The following is a 23,799-nucleotide window of genomic DNA, read 5'->3' as shown; positions in this document are numbered from 1 at the left end:
AAGAAAAACACCCCCCCCCCCCCCCCCCCGCCCCAGTGTGTTTTGGAGGTGTACACTTGAAGGGTGAATCCCAGATCCACCGTTCTAGCTTTGGCAAGTTACTTAACCTTTTCATAGTTCACACTTTCTCAGTTAGGAATATTCCTGGGGCGCCTGGGTGGATCAGTTGGTTAAGAACAGATTCTTGATCTCAGCTCAGGTCATGATCTCATGGTTCATGGGTTCGAGCCCCACGTCGGGTTCTGCACTGACACCGCAGAGCCTGCTTGGGATTCTCTCTCCTTCTCTCTCTGTCCCTACCCTGCTTGCAGTCTCTTTCTCTCTCACAATAAACTTAAAAAAAAAAAAAAGGAATATTCTTCACATAGGACTGTGAAAGTACTAAATGAGCCTAAATATACGTCAGAGGCTTAGAACACTACCTGATACACAGTACACTCTGAAAATATTTGTTGTAAGTAATGAATAAGTGATTGGCTCAAAAAAACATACCAAATGCTGTGTCATTTCTACTGCAATAGGAGTAACTTCTTCACTATACTCGCAGATCATTTTCTGAATTACGTTGGTAAGATCATCATTTTCTGTTTCTCTTATAATATGAAGAAGAGCCTGCATTACAGGTCTGATGAATGGCGTGATGTATTCTTTAGCTGTGAGAGAAAAAAATGGAAACAAAACTCCTTAAAACCTTATATATATCAAAGAATAAACATAGGCACCTTCACAAGGTATCAAGTTCCTAAGATGCCTTGTACAATTATGTATAAAAACACTATATTATTTTTGAGATAAAATCCTTTACCCTTTTCTTGATTGCTGATCAACACTTGAAGTGCAATGGCAGCTTCCACTTTCACAGGCATTTCCCTATCATCTATCAGACATCTTCGAGTCAGCTCTAAGGCCGTTTGCAGATTCTGGTCACTTTTGAACTTCACTTCACAAAAGTAGTGAAGGACCCAGCAAGCCTTTTTAAAAAAATGCAATGAGTTACTATAGATATCCTATATTAAATTGCCACAAGCTACAGTACCTCTATTCCCAAAGTTTTGTGTGTGGGAATCTGGAGGCTGGCCAGTGGTAGAGATGTCCAAAGAGACAACACTAGACCAGTACTATGATCCCAACTTACTCTTTGGCTGCATGATGTTTGTGTGGATAGCAAGATCTGAATGCAAAACACAGGCAGACACTGCTATCAGACACAGATGAAAACTATGCACACATTATATCAGCCATTTAAATACTTACATGAAACAGGAGTCTAACATGAAATATGGCTTTTAAGGTGAGCATTAAAAAGTTTCCACATAAAAGTCCACATAAGCAGTTATTCATTACAAGACAAAAATGTATAAATTAATACAGCTTTAACACATACCCTCGCTCTCATATAGCCTAGTTCACTGCTGAAGAGAGGGAATACGTGATTCTGCAACATGTATTCCATCTGATCTTTGTAGATCTTTTTCTGTCAATATAAACAACAATTATTTTTGAAAGAATTCCAGATGTAATCATCTTAAATACCAAATAAATACACTAATGTTAAAAATCACTACTGATGTCAAACCATACATTTATTCTGATTCTTTGTACCTCAGTATCAATATCTAATTTTCTCATTCTCAAACGTAACCATCAAAAAACACAGAATACCTTTTCTTTCATCCTTTTACCTCATTTGCTTAGAAAACAATTACACCAGATCTTAACAGTAATTATGTTTGAAGGATGGAAGTGTGGTTAATTTTATTCCTTACCTTATAATAACTATCACAATGAAAAAAACCTCTCTGGAAAAGTTCTAAAGGAATATAACATACACTGAGAAAAGACCTTGTTTTCAAGGTAATCTGGATATCTAAAAAGGCTCTCATTAGTCTTAAAGTAGGGTCTTTTCTAAGTGGTAACAAGCTTTTAAGAGTTCCTGGAATTGCATATTACATCACATTAAAAACTAATAAACACTTCAAGAACTGAAGACTAAGACATGGGAACTAAATGCAATGTGGGATCCTGGACTGGTCATGGACCAGAAAAAAGGACATTAGAGGGAATTCTTGCAAAACATGAAAGGGGTCTGTAAGATTAGTGAATAGTATCCCAGCAACATTAATTTCCTGGTTGTGAGAATTGTGGATGGCTATCTAAGATGGTAGGTAACATTAGGGGAAGAGTAATGAGAACTATTTTTGCAATTTTTCTTTGAGTCTAAAATTACCTAAAAATAAAAAGACAGAAAAATCTGAACTTGCCAAGATCACTCACTCAAGATTCCCAGCCTTCCATACAACAAATAACCATTGTCTTTAATTTATAAACTAACAGAAGGATGGATAGACAGATATAGAAAAGCTGAAAAATACACAAAATATACCTACAAATGGTGACATGGAACAAGGTTCCTGGGAGTTGGATGATTCTGTGACTAAATATTTACTTGAAATTTGTTATCATTTATTAGCTTTTAAGCAAAAACAAATTTCAAATTTATGAAGCCAGACACAATGTGTACAATTAAGCTGAGGTTCTTAAACATAAATCTAACCCAGGGTCATTATTTACTAGAAAATTTATGTCACAAAAAGCATGATGTTCCTAAGTTGCAAATGGATACATTCATGTTTATAAATTTCCTTAAAAGATAAGTTTTTCAAAGAGAAAACCCCACTATTTTACAATTACCTTGCAATATGAAAGTAACTCCTACAAAAAGAAGTATCTTCAGCATAAGCAGCAAAAGAAAATATTAACTGGACATAATTTCAAAATCATATTAAAACTTGTACTTCAAAGGGCATCAAGTAAAATGATAACCCACAAAATGGCAGAAATACCTGCAAATCATTATAAAAACCATCTAGTATTTAGAATATACAAAGAACTCTTAATAATTCAACAATGAAAAGACAATCCAGTTAAAAGTAGGTAAGGAATTTGAAAATATCTCCAAAGAAGATAAACAATAGCCAATAAGTACATCAAAAATGATTCTCAATGTTGTTAGTCATCAGGGAAATGGAAATCAAAACCACAATGAAATATCATTTGACACCAACTAGGATGGCTATAATAAAAAGGATTGCTAAGAATCAGTGAGGACATAGAAACTGGAACCCTCATACATGGCTGATAAAAATATAAAATGATACACCACTTCAGAAAACAGTCTGGCACTTTCTCAAAATATGACAGCAATTTGAATCCTAGGTATGTATTACCCAAGAGAGGTAAAAATATTACATGCACACAAAAACGTGTATATAAATGATCACAGCTTCAAATGGAAACAATACAAATGTCCATCCATCGATGAATGGATAAATACAATGTGGTATATCAATACAATAGAACATTATTTGGCAACAAAAAGGAATGAAGTACTGACACGGGCCACAATATGAACTTTGAAAATATTGTGCTAACTGAAAAAGCCCTACTCCTAATGGAGCACATTCCCTTTACATGAAATGTCCAAAATAGGTAAACCTGTACAGAAGACAAAAAGTAGATTAGGGGTAGCCTAGGGCTGAAAGCTCTGGAAAAAAATGGAATGTGACTGCTAACACTTTTGGGGATGATGGTTATACAACTCTGTGAATAAAACCCACTGAATTATACACTCTAATGGGTGAGCATTATGGTATGTGAATTGTATCTCAATAAAACTATTAATAAATCACTTGCACACAAAAAGAAATACCTTGAGAAGTATTTCAGCTAAAGATCCAATCATATGCAGGGCTCCATCTTTTTTTCGAGGATCAGCATTCGGTTCTGTAAGAATCTGATAGCAAAATCCCATTGTCTTTTGCAGTACCTAGATTAAAAAAGAAAAGTAATACTTAAGTGATTTCCAAACAATCCTTAACAAAAACAAAAAGACAAAAGGACTTACATGGCTAACATTAAAAGCTGAGCATACACCTGAACAAATTTTAAATATTAAAGCAAAAGTTACCTAAACAACCTACCTCTTTCCTCTTGCTACAAGCTGTGAACAAAAGTGTTTGGGCAGCGGTAGTAGGAGAAATGAAGTCTTCAAACACATCTAAAGAATAAATTTAAAATTAATACGAAACCCAGTAATTTCAATTTCTTCAACAAACATTTTCACAAAATTTACAAATGATGCTCTGTAAAAAACAGACCTTAAAAGTTGTCAGATGGGTATTCTGATAAGTTTATTCTAAATGCTAACTTTTAAGTCCCTTGAAGTTTGCTACAACAGTACCTTTGCAGAAATAAGCACTGCCTTTCAAATCGCTCTCATTTTGTATCTCCTTTATCTCCAAGATGAGGGTGGCGAACTATGGCCCTGGACCAAATCCAGGCCATCACCTGTCTTTCTACTGCCCATAAGAAAAGAATTGTTTTTCATATTCTTAAATGGTTGAAAATCAATAAAAATAAGATTTTGTGATATAAGTAAATAAAAAAGTTGTCTAAATCTACATGCAAGGTATGAAAATGAACCCAGATTCCTACATAATTTTGCAACAGCTTAATTTCATGTCTTTTCTGTACAAATTAAAATGTTAATCCATCAATTTCTCCTAGTGATTATTTTCTTTAATACAAAACACTACAAATGTGAGAATTTCCACAATATGGTCACAAAAGAATAATCTGCAAATACAAAAGATTTTGGTAGGAAGAACTAATACTCAACATGAGCCAAATTACAAATCCTTAGTTCCATGCAGAGACTCCATGTGATACAGTTTCCAATATGCATCTTCTCAATTCCCACACATATGATGACTGACATGAGATCCGAAAGTATAGTTCAGACACTTAGTATTAAGGTGTAATCTTGAATTTGCAACAATTCTGGCATATGCCAGAAACACATCCACAAACTGTAACTCAGTAACACTACTATATTTGTGTCTGTTAAAAATGCAGATCATCGGGGTGCCTGGGTGGCTCAAGTGGTTAGTCGTCTGACCTTGCTTCAGGTCATGATCTCAGTTCTCACAGTTTGTGAATTTGAGCCCGGCGTCAGGCTCTGTGCTGACAGCGCAGAGCCTGGAGCCTGCTTTGGATTCTGTCTCCCTCTCTCTCTGTCCCTTCCCTGCTCATGCTGTCTCTTTCCTCTCTCTCAAAAATAAACAAACATGAAAAAAAAGGGGGGTGGGGGCGCTTGGGTGGCTCAGTCAGTTGGGTGGCCAACTTCGGCTCAGGTCATGATCTCATGGTTCATGGGTTCAAGCCCTGCGTCGGGCTCTGTGCTGACAGCTCGGAGCCTGGAGCCTGTTTCAGAATCTGTGACTTCCCCTCTCTCTCTGTCCCCTTCCCAGCTCATGCTCTGTCTCTCATAAAATAAATAAAGGTAGAAAGGTAGAAAGGTAGAAAGGTAGAAAGAAAGAAAGAAAGAAAGAAAGAAAGAAAGAAAGAAAGAAAAGAAAAGAAAAGAAAAGAAAAGAAAAGAAAAGAAAAGAAAAGAAAAGAAAAGAAAAGAAAAGAAAAGAAAAGAAAAGAAAAGAAAAGAAAAGAAAAGAAAAGAAAAGAAAAGAAAAGAAAAGAAAAGAAAAGAAAAGAAAAGAAAAGAAAAGAAAAGAAAGACAGACAATCATGCCATAACTAATGAATAGACCCCAAAAGAAAAGAAAAGAAAAGAAAAGAAAAGAAAAGAAAAGAAAAGAAAAGAAAGACAGACAATCATGCCATAACTAATGAATAGACCCCAAAAAGTGGGGGTCTATAAAGATTTTTCAGTACCATACCAAAGATGAGGCCTTAAAACTCCCCTAGGTTTATTATACAAACTTAGTTACTGACATTTTATTTCTAAGAAAGTGAAAATTTACCAAACTTCATGCGTATATATTCATAAGGATCTTCTTGCCAAAGTTCCTCATCAGCATCTGTATAGCACATCAAGGGAAAAATAACATCTTGGATAATGCCCTGCGATTTAAAAGTTAAGAAAAGTAACCTTAAGTCAGTCTTCAAATTTAAACCTGGAATTTTAAGTGCTAAAGCAAAACCAACCCTATAATATGTATTTTAAGCTTAATATCAAACTTTAGTAATGATTCTCAGATCAACTATTACCCTTTGTGAAACAAGTAATTATAAAATAAGACTTATGTGTATATAGGTAGCAATTAATATTCTGAGAAAAATACAATATGAAATTTTAGTCCATCAAATCCTATCGTTGTAATAAAGCAAATACATTACTCATAGAAATAGTATATAAGCTAATTATCCCCAAAACTAATCTGGTGAAGCAGTCCTTTGCTTACTCCAAATTATATAATTAAAATGTTATAATCTTAAGCCAACCAAAAGAATTTAAAGGCAAGTTAAAAAAAAAAAAAAAAATTTAAAGGCAAGCTTTAAAATAATAGTTTTAAATTAAAATTTTAAAAAATTCTGAATATTAAAAAAGTACCTTTTAAAAGTTTATGTCAAGGTATGGTCTCATTCCTACTATACTCTCAAAACAATTAAAAGAACTAGACTAACATAAGTCAACAAAATATGCATTTTTCAACATTTATGATAATTGTTATTTCCATTATATTTTCCAGAAAAACATTTCAGATAGAAAATTATTACTTGTATATGAGGCTTCAGATTCTTCCAGGTGAGGGCATGTGAAACTCCTTGATTAATATAATTTAATGTCTGCTGTAAAACTCGAGGAGCCATATATTGCTTCTCCTTGTACTGATATAATACCTTTAATAAAACCTTTGAAAAAAAGTTTTGAGCAAAAACCAAAAGTTAAATAGAAATTTTAACCACTTCTAAGCCAGCCAAAACACCTGACACACATATCTTAATACCCAAATCATCATTATAAAATAACCATATTTTAAAACGAATTTTTAAAATTATATATTAGAGAACCATATTTAATCCCAAGGTATTCCTATAAACAAACTGAAATAGTACTATTTCAAAGGGCTAGTTTCTAATTAAGTATAGTAAGAGAAAATCATAGGTTACTTACTGAACATATCACAATCTTTTGTGACAGCCCAATATTATTAGTTACCTCCCTGAAAAACCTTGCCCAAACCATGTCTGCCATGAGTTCTAATTCTAATTGATATTGTCAAGATTTGGCCCACAGACCTCTCACAGGTCTATGAGGTCAAAACTATTTTCATAACAATGCTAAGACTTTATTTGCCCTTTTTACTGTGTGACATCTACATCGATGGTACAAAAGCAATGGTGGCAAAACTTCTGGTGCCTAACATGAATACAGCAGTGGCAGGCACCAAAGTGTACAAGCAGCTGTCATACTCTTTATGGCCATATTAAACGCAGAACAACCTCTCCTTAAGAACACTCTTAATGAATCAGAAATATAAATATTATTAAATGAGGAGTATATGTGTAGCACTTTTGCTACATACCAAAGTACAGGGGTTGGAAGAAAACATGAAATAAGTAATAGCTTTTCCCATCAAACACCACCATATACTTGAAAGAAAACCTGACAAATTGTGGTTATTTAGACTTGTGTATCTTTCCTCAAAAATGAACAAAAAGTGCCTTTTCCCTTCAAGGAAAATAACCAAAAATACATTCCTGGTGCTAAAATCTAAGCTTTAAACAAAAATTAGAATTCTCAAAATCTTACACCTAAACACTTAGATCTACTTAGTCAGCTTTCCAATATTTAAAGATATTTCTAATAACATCAGTGGTGACATTAGTTAATGTGATTTTTTATTTTTCTTTAATGTTTATTTATTTATTTTGAGAGAAACCGTGTCAGTGGGGGATGGGCAGAATGAGGAGGAGAGAGAGCCCAAGCAGGCTCTGAGCTGTCAGTGCAGAGCCGGACAAGGGGCTCAATCTCAGGAACCGTGAGATCGTGACCTGAGCGAAAATCAAGAGTCAGACGCCTAAGCAACTGGGCCATCCAGGAGTCCTTGTAATTGCTTTTTAATATGAATAATGCAATGTATTAACATTTGGAAAATATTCATTAACTCAATTTTCCAAATGACCGTATGTTACAAAATCATGTATGGATAAAAGATCCATTTAGAGTGCAATATAGGGGTGGGAGAGAGAGGAGGGTGGGTGATGGGTATTGAAGAGGGCATCTTTTGGGATGAGCACTGGGTGTTGTATGGAAACCAATTTGACAATTTCATATATTAAAAAATAAAGTGCAATATAGATCAACAGGTGTTAATGTAACAGAATATAAAATATTTGTTCTTACAAACTCTATACTGCAATTAACCTTTAAGAAACTACCACTTGGGACACCTGGCTGGCTCAGTCTATAGAACATGTAACTCTTGATCTTGGACTCGTGAGTTCAAGCCCCAGGTTGGGTGTAGAGTTTACTTAAAAAGAGAGAGAGAGAAACTACCACTATCAAATTTTGATGTGGTTATCAAAGAATTTCCACAACTATGTGAAAGTCTATTAAAACATTCTTTCCAGGGTGCCTGGGTGGCTCAGTTGGTTAAACGTCTGACTCTGACTTCAGCTCAGGTCGTGATCTCACGGTTTTTAAGTTCAAGCCCTGCACTGACAGTGCTGAGCCTGTTTAGGATTCATTCTCTCTCTCTCTCCCCTGCTCATACTCTCTCTCAAAAATAAATACATAAACTTTAAAAAAAAAAAAAAAAAAAAAGCCTTTCCTTTTCCAACTTATCTCTGAGTCCATGCACAGTTATTTATGTCCACCAAAACAAAAGACTGATTACATAGGTAGATGAGTATATAGCTGTCTTTTCTTAAGCCAGACATTAAAAATATTAGTAAAAATGTTTAACAATGCCATTTCTTTTTGCTAAAAACTTTTCATTTGGGGAACAGTTATTAAAAAAAAAAACATGTATTGTGTGTTAATATATAAGAAGTTTATTATTTTTAAATGAATTAACTCTTAAATTTTAATTTCTAATATGATAAATACCACTAGGTATAACTCACATAAATAGACGTTTGTTGAGGTTCTCAAAAAGTTAAAGAGAATAATAAACACCTAAGACCAAAAATGACAACTGCTACAGAGTTCATGCAGCTTTGGATACCAATGAACTATGAAAAGCAAGACAGAAATTAACCTAATAATGCCATGTTTCAACTTAGAAAAATTCTTAGACTTACCTGCTGGACACCAACTGCAAATGCCTTCAGAAATACTTCAGCAAATTCATTATACTCCTTGGAAACATTGCCAGGGCTTCCATATCTAAAAAAACATTATTAAAACACCCACTGTTTCTTTCTTTCTTTCTTTCTTTTTTTTGAATGTTTGAGAGGGAGGGAGAGAGAGCATGTGCGCATGCAGGGGTAGGCGGAAAAAGGGAGAGAGAATCCCAAGCAGGTTCCCTGCTGTCAGCATGGAGCCCAAAGCAGGGCTTGATCCCACCAACTGTGAGCGGTGAGATAGAGATCCCATCACTGTGAGCAGGGCTTGATCCCACCAACTGAGCTGAAATCAAGAATCAGATGCTAAACTGACTGAGCCACCCAGGTGCCCCCACACTGTTTCTCTATATTGCTTTATATATCAACACTTATAAAACCAAATGCTTGAAAAAATAAACTTAAATCATCATATACTGAGAGAAACTTACCTTTCAAAAAGCCTTGCTAAGATATGTAAAGCCCACTTCTTACATTTCCACCATGGTAACTCAGGTCTATCATCTTCTTCAACTTGAAGTGTTTCCTTTAAAGAGATATTTATTTAAAAATAAATAAATAACGAGATAGTTTTTTTTTTTAAATGAGTCTTTTTTTTTTTTTTCTGGTTTATTTATTTATTTTGAGAGAATGAGAGAGCAGCAGAGAGAGAAATGGAGAAAGGGAGAATCGCAAGCAGGTTGCATGATGTCAGAACGGGCCTGGGGTGGGGCTCTAACTCACAAACCATAATATCATGACTTGAACTGAAATCAAGAGTCGGACGCTTAACTGACTGAGCCACCCATGTGCCCCTCAATTTTCAGTTTTCTTAAGTCAAATTTGGGTAAAGTTCTCTAAAAGGTAACATGAAATGTTTCTATAGTAAGAACAGTGTTACTCATGGTTATTCAGTTGTAAATAGTCTAGAGATTGGAGGTAGTCTTAGAGACTGTATTTACTCAAGAAAAATGAAAATTTGTGATTATACGATTTCTGTAAGAACATTCATAGCAGCTTCATTTGTACTACTAAAATCCTGAAACCACCAGATGTCCATCAACTTGTGAATGAATACATAATTGTAGTATATCCACAAAACAAAATATTACTTGGTAATAAAAAAGAACAAACTACTACAATACAACATGAATATATAAGAAACAAACTATTACCACACAACATGAATACATACCATAAATACATTATGCAAAAGAAGGTAAATACAAATAATTACTTTTATTAAGTTCTAGAACAGGCAAAACTAATCTATGGTGCCATAAATAAGAATGGTAATGGTAGGAATGACTAAAGCTAACTACCAGCAAATATTTTAGGCAATTACATGGATACATATAACTGCTAACTCACTGGGATATTTATTTATAGTATGTGCATATTTATAAATTATACCCAAAAAGTACAGAGTATATAAATGAAAATTTTAAAATTATATTTTGTGGGGCTCCTGGGTGGCTCAGTGGGTTGAGCAACTGACTCTTGGATTTCAGCTTAGGTCTTGATCCCAGGTTGTGGGATCAAGCGCCATGTCGGACTCCACGCTCAGTGTGGAGCCTGCTTAAGATTCATTCTCTTTCTCTCTCCCCCTCTCATGCTTTCTAAAATCAAAACGAAAAATTAAATAAAAAAATAAAAATTATAGGGGTGCCTGGGTGGCTCAAGGGGTTAAGCATCTAACTCATTTAGGCTCAGATTATGATCTCATGGTTTGTGAGACTGAGCCCTACTTCAGGCTCTGCACTGATAGCGTGAAGCCTGCTTGGGATTCTCTCTCTCTCCCTCAATCTCTCTGCCCATGCTCTCTCAAAATAAACAAAATTATATGTTGTACCTATTAAATGTGTACAGTTTCCTGCAGAGTGGGAGAAATGTCCTATTTATTTCTTCTACACGGTTTTTTTTTTCTTTAAGATAAAAATTTAAGCGATAAACCACAGAACACGAGGTTGGTCTCACTTATGCCACTAATAAAATTATTTTAGATAAATTACATAACCCTTCTAGGTCTCTACTTAAAATAAATCCAGAGGGGCGCCTGGGTGGCTCAGTCGGTTAAGCGTGCTACTTCGGCTCAGGTCACGATCTCACAGTTGAGTTTGAGCCCCGCATCAGGCTCAGTGCTGACAGCTCAGAGCCTAGAGTCTGCTTCGGATTCTGTGTCTCCCTCTCTCTCTGCCCCTCTTCCATTCACGCGTGCGCGCTCTCTCTCTCTCTCAAAAATAAACATTAAAAAAATTTTTTTAAAATAAATTCAGAGGGAGTTTTTGAGGATTAAATAAGGTATGTAAGAACACTTAAAACATTTTATGTATTTGGGACCTATGAATTCCCCTACCTCTCTAGAGAACTAGATTATAAAGAAATATAGCTGTTATTTTTAAAATTGTGATTAAATTAAAAACACAGCTGGACAATTCTTTCTGTACTAAAAATCACTGAATCGTATACTTTGAAAAGGTGAATTTTACGGCATGTGGGCTTTATAAAGTTGTTATTTAAAAAAACAAGTAATGTAACTAACTACAAAGTTTTACTAATTTGCCAAATTCTTCCCCTGGTTCATAAGTGTCTGATAAATTAGTAGGTTAAAATCTAACAATGAGTGTCTTTTAAAATTATACATAGTTAACATATAACATTGTATTAACTTAACATGTGTAACACAATGATTTGATATATGCATATATTGTGAAATGACTACCATGGTAAATTTAAGAAGGTAGTCAAAAAATATAAACTGTCAATTATAAGATAAAGAAGTCCTAGATATGTAATGTTCAGCATACTGACTATAGTTAACAATACTGTACTGTATACTTGAAGGTTGCTAAGAGAGTAGATCTTTAAAATTCTTATAAGAAAAGAATTTTGTAACTATGTGAGGTGATGAAGAGCGTGCAACTCTTGATCTTAAAGTCGTGAGTCTGACCCCCACCTCTGGGTGTAGAATTTAGTTAAATAAAATAAAACCTAAATAAGATTTTTAATATTAATAAATAAAAACTGAAAAGAAACAGAAGAATAAAGATAAAGAGATATATATACGTACCTAAATAATAATATATGAAATAACCCTTTATAATTTTTTACTTAGTATATGCACATATGTAAACAAAGTGGTCTCTCCATCTAGAATAATTTGTATTATGAATTATATAAACTCTTAAAAAATTTACAGGAAAGATCAGTTAAAATTTTCAAAAGATACTTAAGTATTTTAGTAATGTTAAGAACACAAGGAGACTTACTTACATTAGGTACATCTCTGTTCACTACAGTCTTTAAAATTTCTATCCATTCTGTCAGGTTCTGTTGGTTTATCAGTTCCAGTGGTAGTGTATACTGAATGAAAATCAAGAATCAATTATTTAAAAATCCTTACAAAAGAAAGTCTCACTTCCTTTAATTCTTCACAAAACCTACAAAAAGTATTTCATTTAATCCATAATTCCTGTTTTTAGTACCCAACCAAATTTCTCATTTGGCTGATCTGGTCAGTTATCTACAATGGAGAGTTGTGGCAATGACAGTAGGCATCCTTGTCATCCAAATTACTGGGAGTATGTTTTATTTTCACCACAGGAGTGACATTATGGACTTCTAGTGAATGTCTTTTATCAAGTGAAGAAAATCTCTATTCCAGGACTCTTAAGAGTTGTTTTAAGTAGGAATGCTTATTAAGTTTGATCAAATGCTTTATCTGATATTCTTAAACATGATTACAGGTCTTTTTTTTTTTTTCATGTAATATGAGTTAATCACAAAAACTGATCTGTTGATCCACTCTGTTCCTTGGATAAATCCTCTTAATGGGCTCATAAAATCAATATCCTATTTAGAATTTTAGGATATCTATCTATTTTCACAAGTGAGACAGGGCTATATTTTGATACCAGGGTATGCTGGTGTCAAAAAAAATTAGTTGGGGAGGTAACTATTTTGTCCTATGCCCTAGAACAATTTATAAAAATAACAATCTAAAAAAGTTATAATCTTACCAACTAGAAAACAAACGAAAACAGTATAGATAGTATATATCCGAATCACTTCAAGTGCCCTTTGCTTAAGACTGGGAGATAAGAGATTGTCTAAATCTATTAAATCTACAGATTTAGCAAAGAAATGCAAAATCCAACCAAACAATAGAGTCGGTTACAATCTTTGGGGAAGTACAGTTCTATTTAAATTATATTTTAAAAGTTAAGCAAGGGCATGGATTGAACCAAAGGTCCTAGTAGATGAGATGAATCCTTCTTTGGCTACATGGCACAAAAAGAACCAGACTTTTAATACTGATCAAAAATGGTTTCATATAAATAATTACATCCCACTGAGAATATACATACAATCACTTTCTTAGTGGATATCTTTTATCGCAGACTTAGAATATGTAAAAATGATGAAGCCCATTATTGTGTGCCAGTCAAGTAAATCAAAAGTACTAGCATTTTTGTGTTAAGCTTAGGAATAGGTTTTGTAATTACTTGGACAATCTAGGTACATTTGGCATATCAGGTTCATGCTAGATATAAACTGTAATTTCAGTAATTGATTTTCAAACTTTGTGAATGCTTAAGGTGAAAGGCATAAAAAATTTTTACTGATTTTGTAAATAGTGTTAGATGGTTTAAGGGAGCTTAAGATTGACCAGTTATAATTTAAGATCTATTGGAGTTGTTTGTGTATTTAGGGAAGTGTGCTTGGTAAGACTTTTAATGTACTTACAATTTTGGTGATTTATATTTGACTAGCAAAAGATCTACTTGATCCAGATTTTCACATGAAATTAAGACATGGAAATTCTTTATCTTTTAATGTAGCAAAGACAGACTTATTACATATAAAAATGGTTTTATAAAAATTACCTGAACAAGAGCATAGAAGATCTTGAAAATTTGTTTCTGGATAAGGACAGACTGATCAGACTGATCAGAAAGAAGCTGGATAAAACGGTCCTTTAGAACTGGCAGAAAATGCTGCATTGCTGCTACCAGTGGACTCCGTTCCTCTGGTTTCTTGTACCTTTGGGTAGGAATACAAACTAATTCTGTAAGAATTTATTTAACAATTTTATTTATATGTATGAGTTACAAAATTAAACTGCTTGTTTGTTCACATAAATATATAAACAAATACTTCCTAAGCAACTTTAGATTCCTAGAAAGAAAAAGAAAAACCAACTACGGAACCAAATCACAAGCAAAAGCAACTTAAGAAAACCCTGAAATAATAATAAAATATTTAAAATTTTCTGAACATTCATTATGAAGCCGATAATCTTCAAAGCTCCATTAGCATCCTTACTTCCATGGTTTGAGGAAACTGGGGCACAAAGAAGTATCCTTCCCTGTAGACTCATCGAGGTATAAACCTCATCAGTCAAGATCAAAGGTCTGTCCTCTTAACCATGTCACTATGCAATCTCTATTTGTGAATACTGATACAAATGAGGAGCTACAATGACTTGACTTTTAAATATTAGCAGCTGACATAAAATCAATTGTATATTACCATCCTTGTTATTTACATACCAAGACCATTAAGGCAGAAATGGCATCTATAAAGCAGAAAATATTCTACTTCTAAAAGTACTATAAACAGGAAGGTCTTTTGTAACCTATCTGGCAACAAAACCTGACCTCAACAGGCTATTTATGACCTTCACTTATCCCATCTAGAGTGGATATTCACACATTTCATAGCAGATATAATAATGTGTTTGAAAAAAACAAGAATGTGTTTGACTACTGAGTGATGGTTCAATTTCAAAAGGAGTGTTTAACATGTATTATGTGAACCTTGCTACCTTTCTAAAATCCAAAAAATCTTGAATTTGGAATCACATTTGTTCAAGGATGTGGGTAAAGAATTGCTGACCTAAGTGAGAAATTTCCGCATAGAGATTTCTCGGCATTTTAACAGTATTATTTAAAAAGGTCTGTTGGTGGGGTGCCTGGGTGGCTCAGTCGGTTAAGCATCTGACTTCGGCTCAGGTCATGATCTCACGGTCTGTGAGTTCGAGCCCCACGTCGGGCTCTGTGCTGACAGCTCAGAGCCTGGAGCCTGTTTCAGATTCTGTGTCTCCCTCTCTCTCTGCCCCTCCCCTGTTCACGCTCTGTCTCTCTCTGTCTCAAAAATAAATAAACGTTAAAAAAAAAAAAAAAATTAAAAAAAATAAAAAGGTCTGTTGGTTTTTTAAAAAATTAAACTATACTTCAACTTAAAAAAATTGTCAAATATGCTTCAATGAAAAAAATTTTAAATAACTTAATGGATTAGAAATATAGGAAAGACACCCCAGCTTCATTAAGGAATAGGAAGAAAAGCTCTGCAAAATACAGACTAGTTATTAAGTCATTATTCTAAAAGACACAATTTATCTTTTCAGATTAATCTAACCCACTTTAAATTGGTGTTCCCTACCAGACTCCAGTTTTATCTACTGGTAGCCTTCCTGAAGGAAGAAAATGTATTTAAGAATTGAATATTTGAGCACATTTTTAAAAGGTAAAGGTAAAAAAGCCAGATTCTTTTTCCCTACTGGATGAAATTAGAACCAAAGTAAATTGCTCACAATAAAAAAACACCAAGACAAATGTTCTCACTAATAACAGAGACTATTAAACAATAAACTGACATTATTTTAAGTACTATTTTAATGTGCTAAGAAATTACATGTAGCATACATTTTAAAACATTATCTGCACAGTTGAGTCAAAAAAACCACAAGTTTATGAAAGGAAGCCATTTGCACTCTCCAATCTGATTATATAAACTACAGTAATTATAGAAAATATTTCCTTTAAAAAAAAATTTCCTTTTAACAATAAAGGTAGAACTATATTAGGTGCTTCTCTCCACTTATCCAACCCAGATGATCACTCACATTAAAAGGGTTTGACTACCCATTTCATATTACACATTCTTCTTTCCTACCTCCCTCTCTATATCAAGGAGAGGACTAGAAGTTAGATGGTATTAGTTGCTAATCTAAACTAACTGGTATGTGAAAATAATTATGATAGGAAACAAATCACTACCCCGTAAGACCTGAAAAGTTCCTGAAAGCATGAAAATATGACACTAATAAAAGCGGACTACCACAAGGCTACAATGTGACAATCTGGTGAGCCAGGCTCACTAGAAATCCTAAGTACTAGCCCATCACTTTTCTCTTAAAAAACAAACAAAAAAAATCTTCAATGGTATATCAGCATCTAAAAGAATCACATCCAAATTCTCCATCATGGCATTCAAAACTCTCTTTAACATGGTCCCAATTACCAGACCAAAATTATCCCCCACCTCTCAACAGAAATTATCCATACCATTTAGTGGTCTCCTCACTACCCACTAAAGACAGTATCTCATTTCCACCTCTGTACCTTTCTTTGTTCATACTACTCCGTATGGTGTGACATGCTTTCCTCTTCAAATGCTCCTTCTGTGCTCCTTCAACTGACAAGCATTTCCTGAGGATCTATGCTCCTGAAGACCACCACAACTTCCAATTTCTCCATGAATTTTCTTACAACTGCTTCAGTCCACACAGATCCCTTGTGAACACCTTGTGCTCCACAATCAACACTGGCGGAAAATGAACTGGAATTCCAATACTGTAGCAGCCTCCTATGTCTCCCATTAAAAAAAAATCCCTGTCACACTCTCTCCTGCTAAGATTATAGGACAGGAGAGACTTGAACCTCCTCAATGACAATAGCAGATTATTGTTATTCTCTCTCATTTTAATCACTCACTTACCAGAACTACAACAACTGGCACTCTGACAGAGGTTGGAGCAACAGCTGGAACATTCCTTAGCAGGAAGATGGGTAGCTGGTGGGAACACAAGAAAACACCAGTACCAATGCTGTAAATGGTATATTTCTCTCCTGCTCAGAAGAAAAGCAGCAGTTCATCAGCTACTTTGAGCTGGGACCCAAAAAGGGTATTTATATTGGAGGCTAACTACAAGCCCCAGAATTAGAGGGCTCACAATGGCATCTGTGTAGCTGTTAGGACTGGAAATAAAGCCACCATCATGGTGTTAAGTGTTCCTCATGCCTTCCTCATAATTTTCTAGTATCAAAACTTTTAAGTGCCTACAAATTTCATTACTTTCACTATACACTTAGAGATAATCCCTTCAACATTTGGCTTACCACCTTTAGTGCTATGCCTCAACTTCCAAGGTTATGTATTTTTTCTCATCCCTAAATCCAAATCTAAAATGATCCCTTAACCTAAAATGTGTCTTACTGATACTACTTACTTATATGAACTATAATTTGTTCAAATATGCAAACACTGAAACAGGATCCCTCAAAATACAATGATTAAAAATGATCATATGAAATTTCAACATATCTTTCTTAAAGGATCTTATCAAGACCCCAAATTAAGATAAAAAATTCACAGAAAGCCAGAAGTTAAATAAAGAGCTCTAATGCTCAAAGTACTCTGCTACCCTTCACATTTTAAAAAAGCTCATGTTTAGTTTAGGCCTTTAATCAGCACAAATTGATGAGCCCATATTGAGGAATTAAAGATAACTCAGTTTTTGAATAGGGAAACATAGCAAGAAAAAAGGGCACAAGGAGTTTCTTAGTGAATCAACAGAAGCAATTGTAGAATTAAAATAAGAATGCTATTTCAAAAAGAAAATACTGAATTAAAATCAACATATAATTCACTAATATTTATATACCAAATGTAATTTTAGATGTTCAAACAGACTACCTTAAAATTTCCATGCTTTTCCTACTTCTCAAATCTCTGAAGGAATTGAGAGACACTTACTCATAATTTTTCACAAGCTGATAAAGGCAAAGAAGAATTCCTAGCCAACAAGCACTGTTATCAGACTGAAGATAAAAGCCAATTTTGTCCACAATGGCAGTCCAGCGGCTTGGATAATCGTGTTTGATGATATGGTGAATGCATGTAGTAAGCTGTACCCTGAAAGTCAAAAATAAACAATAAAGAGGAAGAAATGCTACCTAGATAAAATTCTGCTCCAAGAAAATTGCTGTTTAGACAAAAGTAAGCCACTGAGCAAAATCTACCTGTTCCTACTGATTTAAAAGAAACTCAACAAATGTTACAAGGTGATTTGGGGGCCCCTGGGTGGTTCAGTCGGTTAAGCGTCTGACTTCAGTCCAGATCATGATCTTGTGGTTTGTGGGTTTAAGCTCCACATCAGGCTCTGTACTAATAGCTCAGAGCCTGAAGCCTGCTTTGGATTCTGTGGCTCCCCCCTCTCTGCCCCCTCCCTTGTTTTCTCCCCCGCCTCTGTCTCAAAAATAAAAAAAAATTTTTTAGTTAAAAAAAATTTTTTTTATGTCTATTTACCTTTGACACAGAGAGAGACAGAGTGCAAGCAGGGAAGGGGTAGAGACAGAGGGAGACACAGAATCCAAAGCAGGCTCCAGGCTCCGAGCTGTCAGTACAGAGCCAGACGCGGGGCTCAAACTCACGAGCTGCAAGATCATGACCTGAGCCAAAAGCCGGCTGCCCAACCAACCAAGCCACCCAGGAGCCCCCTCAAAAAAAATTTTTTAATACAGGTGATTTTATTTTTTTATTTTTCACCCCTATCATCAACTGACGAGTTTCATTTAGAACATAGTTATTCTCATTAAAAATTCTGCAGAATCATATAAAAATAAGAGTTTTTAAATATCAAGACTATAAAATATGGGGCACCTGGGTTGCTCAGTCAGTTAAGCATTCGACTCTTGGTTTCAGCTTGGGTCATGATCTGGCGGTTTCGTGAGTTTGAGCTCCACATTGGGCTCTATGCTGGCAGCATGGAGCCGGCTTGGTATTTTTCTCTCCCCATCTCTCTGCCCCTCCCTCACTTACATGTCTCTGTCTCTCTCAAAATAAACTTAAAAAATTAAAAAAAAAACCCAACAACCAAGACTATAAAATATAACATATATGACAGCATTCTAAAGTTTTCTTTTACCTGTGTCCACCTGATCACACTATGTTTCACAAGTTTTACAGGAAGTTTAAAACCTTTAGGTTTTATAAGTGTAAAAATCACAGTAAGAAAATTAAATAAAAAGAAATTTGCCTGTAACAGCATTTAAGTTTACTGCTATAAAAATGACAGGTTTTTAGGGGCGCCTGGGTGGCTCAGTCAGTTAAGCACCTGACTCTTGATTTCAGCTTAGGTCATGATCTTATAGTTATGTGAGATCAAGCCCGAAGCAGGGGCTTGAGATTCTCTATCTCCCCCTCTGCCCCTCTTCCCTGCTTGTGCGCTCTCTCTCTCTCTCTCTCTCTCTAAAATTAAAAATTAAAAAAATTTTTAAAAAGACAGGTTTTTATGTTCTGGAAAGACCCCCTCCCAAACTCCACAAATTATATACCTGCAACAATGGGTAAGTTTTAAAAATATACATATACCTGATGAGCTCAGGAGAGTGGATAATAGCTTCTACAATATTTTCTCGAATACAATGTCGATCTTCTTCTGGAATAGTATACGGAGATATATCTCCTGGTGCTGTTTCCCGATCAGGCCAATACTGTGTTATCATATTTTTCAAATAGATAACACCTAAAATGTAGATAAATTTGACAACAGTATTTACTGTGAAAGCATTGTGAATACCCCTATAAGTGTCCACACCTCAATTTATTTCTTTTGGACCAACCACTATCAGTAAAGCTATCCTTTTTTAAAAACAAAATACTGCCTTCTATTATTTTAAAAGTTGATAATCGGGGCGCCTGGGTGGCGCAGTCGGTTAAGCGTCCGACTTCAGCCAGGTCACGATCTCGCGGTCCGTGAGTTTGAGCCCCGCGTCAGGCTCTGGGCTGATGGCTCGGAGCCTGGAGCCTGTTTCCGATTCTGTGTCTCCCTCTCTCTGCACCTCCCCTGTTCATGCTCTGTCTCTCTCTGTCCCAAAAATAAATAAAAAACATTGAAAAAAAAAAATTTAAAAAAAAAAAAAAATAAATAAAATAAAAGTTGATAATCAAAATACAAGTTTAATTCTTAGCTACTGTTATGATCCATAAAGTTATTATTAAGCATATAGCCTTAGAGAACTCTGCAAATAAACACACTGTACAAACAAAACTGCTAAAGACTTTTTACATCACATTTATTCCTAATATTTATCCTGTTTTCTGTCGGAAAGCTATTTAATTTCACCTTATCAATTTTCCAAACGAAGCCTCTAAAGATAAAACCACATACACAAACCAATATAGCTTCTACAATTAGTAACACTACTATAGACTGAATGTTTGTGGCCCCCCTCAAGTTTATGTCAAAATCCTAACCCCCTAAATGACAGCATTAAGGGTGAGGCCTTTTGTAGGTATGTGACAGCATTAGGGGTGAGGCCTTTTGTAGGTGATTAATGCCTTTAAAAGAGAAACCCTAGAGGTTCTTCCCCTTCCACCATGTGAGGTTCTAAGAACCAGAAAGTGGGTTCTCATCAGACACCAAATCTGCTGGCTTCTTGATCTTAAGACTATTCAGCTTCTAGAATTGTGAGGAATAAACTTCTGTCATGCAGTCTATGGTATTCTGTTACAGCAGCCCAAACTGACCAAGACATACAAAGGCTGTTATTTTTATCATAGAAAAATTATAGTATAAAAATCTCTAGTCTACAAATTTAAGCATTTCATTAATATGCAATTGTACTACTTCAAATTCATTTTATTTTATGGGAGAATTTGCTATGTTCAAAAATTACAGATTACCTATTTTGCGTTACCGATCACACTGCTATCTTGAACATTGCTAGTTAACATGAACTAGATTGCTAACAGTGCTTTTAATCCAGTCCTCCCCTTCCCATGAGAGAACCTTCAATCACAAATGCATAAGATGTACAGGAAAGGGAAATTATTCAAAATTAATCAATTACTAAATTCTAAAAAATACCAGCTCTTCTCTGATTAGTAATTAACACTTACCTGGAGTTTTACACCTATTTGAATAAGGATAACTAATACATCTATGATTTTTACATTCTACTTTATCTTGGGAATTAAAATAATATCCCACCTTAAAAGTATTGCAAAAGAGATTAAGACTACACATTAAAATACCCTTAGTATTGCAAAAGAGATTAAGACTACACATTAAAATACCCTTCAACAAAAGTTTTAAGACAAACTACATCTACAATAAAGAACACTGACTCAGGGAGCCTGGGTGATTCAGTCAGTTATGCATCTGACTCTGGATTTTGGTTGTGATCTCAAGATCATGAGACTGAGCCCCAGTTAGGGCTCCATGCTGAGTGTGGAGCCTGCTTGGGATCCTCTCTCCCTCTCTCTCAGCCTCTCCCCCACTCAAAAACATAATAATAATAAATAATTTAAAAAAAAAACATGGACTCAGTATATGTAACATATTTAAGATTACTACTATTTCCAGAATTTTTATTCTTCCAAAACAGAACAAAGATTAAAATTAAGACTTGATACACTCCTATGTCCTCTGCATAGAGCCTCTGAGTATTTATTTCTATCATCTAGCAGCTGCTATCACCATATGCCCTATACTAAAGAGTAGCATTCAATTTTTTTTTTTAAGTTTATTTATTTTGAGAGAGAAGGAGAACGTGCACATGGAGAAGGGGCAGAGAGAGAGAGAGAATTCCAAGCAGGCTCTGTACAGTCAGTGTGTAGCCCAACATGGGACTCGAACTCAAGGACCATGACATCATGACCTGAGCCAAAATCAAGAGTCGGATGCTTAAGTGACTGAACCACCCAGGTGCCCCAGGATCATTCAATTATTATAAGAATGCAACTTTTAAAGTAGTTATTGTATTTTAAAATTTTTACTAATTCCACAGTTTGGCTGCTTCTGGTTTTGTACATACTAAACAACTTTCTAGCACAATTTAATTTTGTTAATGCACATAATCATGTCTCAAAATATTAAGGTCCCTAAATGCCACTTACAACATCTTAAGTAAAAATTTCATATTTTAAAGTCAAAGATTCTTATTTAAAAGAATAACCAAATGGAAAAATGCCAACTTCACTGGTAAAAAAGGACAGTTAAAATAAAGATTTATATCTGACCAGGGTCCAGTGAAATCACTATATTTTATAAACATAAAAAATATTCTATTATTGTGCTACTTGTATACCAATATTGTAAAAAATAATAAACTTATAGGCATTCATTTATTTTTTAATTACTTTTGGTGTATCAGGCAGTATTTTAGGTACTGGGAATACAATTGTTAATGAAACAAATCTAAGATTAAATGCTAACAATTGAGAAATGGTTCACTGCCTATGGCACATTATGGTAAATTATGTAGCCACTGAAATATAAGTTTTAAAACTAACACTATGTGAAGAAAAGGGAAATGATTACTATACATTAAATGAAGCAAAAAAAAATTTAACGAAATTGATGTAGGGAAAGAGAGCAGCAAGAAATAATACCAGAATATAACTGGTTTTCCTAGAATGGTGCAATTATTAGTACTTTATATTTCCTATAACAAAATTAATACATCTGCAAATAAATTTAGTAACAGGACCCTAAAGATGGGAATTCCATTATTTTGCATACTAACAGCTAATATCAGAAGTAGTGTACCACATTTTCACACACTATTTGGTACTGAGAGAATTGCTCAATATCTTGTTGAAACTGGAACTAAGAAATACAGTAGTCCCCCCCACTTCTGCAGTTTCACTTTCTGTGGTTTCAGTTATCCGCGGTCACCCACAGTCAGGAAGCAGATGAGATGATCTTTTCTGACGTATTACCAGAAGGCCAACAGTAGCCTAGCATCATGTCAAAATGCCTACATCATCTACCACACCACATCTCATTGCACAGGCACTTTATCTTCTCACACCATCACAAGGGTAAGTACAGGAAAAGAAGGTATTTTGAGAGAGACCACATTCACATACCTCTTATTACAGTATATTGTTATAATTGCTCTAATTTTTATTAGTTACTGTAACTAATCTCTTACTCGCCTAATGTACAAATTAAACTTTATCAATAAGCATGTATGTATAAAAATAAATGTAGTATATATAGCATTTGGTACTATACACAGTTTTAGGCAATTACTGAGAGTCTTAAAATGTATCCAGCATGGATAAGTGAGGGCTACTGTAGTATTTTTTTTAAATGATTTAAACAATAAAGGCAAAAATTAAAGGAACAACTGATAAACAAAGAGGTTTGTATCTTAGAAGCATCCACTGGGCAAATAAACAGGGAATAAACAATCTTTTAATAAACCTTATCAATTTCTCTTTTTAGCTTCTCTTTTAATTCAAGGAAATATCACATTTTTTTCTGCCACCAAATATCGAGGCACTAGCTGTTTGTAGTAAACACAAGAGGGCAAACCAAGTTTCAGGGAAGAAAATCAATGAAGGGCCATCCCAACATACCTCTGCTATTCAACTATGAACCTTTTAAATAAATGACTTACATAAACCCAAGAAAATAATTTAGTAACTTGCCTGCCTGTCTCACAGGTAAATCCAGTTGTTCCGACATAGTAATCTGAAGCAGTGTTGAAACAAAATTCAGAGACTTGTGTGCCTACAAACAAAAAAACAGGTTTTAAATTTCTGCAAATAAATATTCTCAGTACTTTATTCCACTGTTTGGCACAAAAGGTTACC

At 34.6% G+C, this 23,799-nt stretch overlaps 1 protein-coding gene and 1 non-coding gene across 2 annotated transcripts in view; both read right to left on the bottom strand.

The window, feature by feature from the left end:
* The window catches only part of IPO7 (importin 7), a 47,470-nt gene that overhangs the window by 13,193 nt on the left and 10,478 nt on the right, over positions 1 to 23,799 (bottom strand). Inside the window, exons 2-15 of the mRNA XM_058688192.1 lie at positions 23,635 to 23,716; positions 19,564 to 19,717; positions 17,947 to 18,105; positions 14,013 to 14,169; positions 12,400 to 12,489; positions 9,579 to 9,673; positions 9,106 to 9,190; positions 6,577 to 6,711; positions 5,820 to 5,919; positions 3,981 to 4,057; positions 3,710 to 3,826; positions 1,385 to 1,474; positions 806 to 971; positions 493 to 653 (exon numbers count right to left, since the gene is read on the bottom strand). Of these exons, the coding sequence (XP_058544175.1) occupies positions 493 to 653; positions 806 to 971; positions 1,385 to 1,474; positions 3,710 to 3,826; positions 3,981 to 4,057; positions 5,820 to 5,919; positions 6,577 to 6,711; positions 9,106 to 9,190; positions 9,579 to 9,673; positions 12,400 to 12,489; positions 14,013 to 14,169; positions 17,947 to 18,105; positions 19,564 to 19,717; positions 23,635 to 23,716 (1,668 nt within the window). The remainder of the gene's footprint in view (positions 1 to 492; positions 654 to 805; positions 972 to 1,384; positions 1,475 to 3,709; positions 3,827 to 3,980; positions 4,058 to 5,819; positions 5,920 to 6,576; positions 6,712 to 9,105; positions 9,191 to 9,578; positions 9,674 to 12,399; positions 12,490 to 14,012; positions 14,170 to 17,946; positions 18,106 to 19,563; positions 19,718 to 23,634; positions 23,717 to 23,799) is intronic.
* On the bottom strand, positions 1,053 to 1,236 carry LOC131488959 (small nucleolar RNA SNORA23). The gene has a single exon (XR_009250335.1). It is a non-coding gene; the product is annotated as a small nucleolar RNA SNORA23 (small nucleolar RNA).

This window comes from Neofelis nebulosa, chromosome 10, assembly GCF_028018385.1.
Source record: "Neofelis nebulosa isolate mNeoNeb1 chromosome 10, mNeoNeb1.pri, whole genome shotgun sequence".
Taxonomy (NCBI): domain Eukaryota; kingdom Metazoa; phylum Chordata; class Mammalia; order Carnivora; family Felidae; genus Neofelis; species Neofelis nebulosa.
Note: the sequence above shows the minus strand (reverse complement) of the source record. Positions and strands in the feature narration are given on the sequence as shown.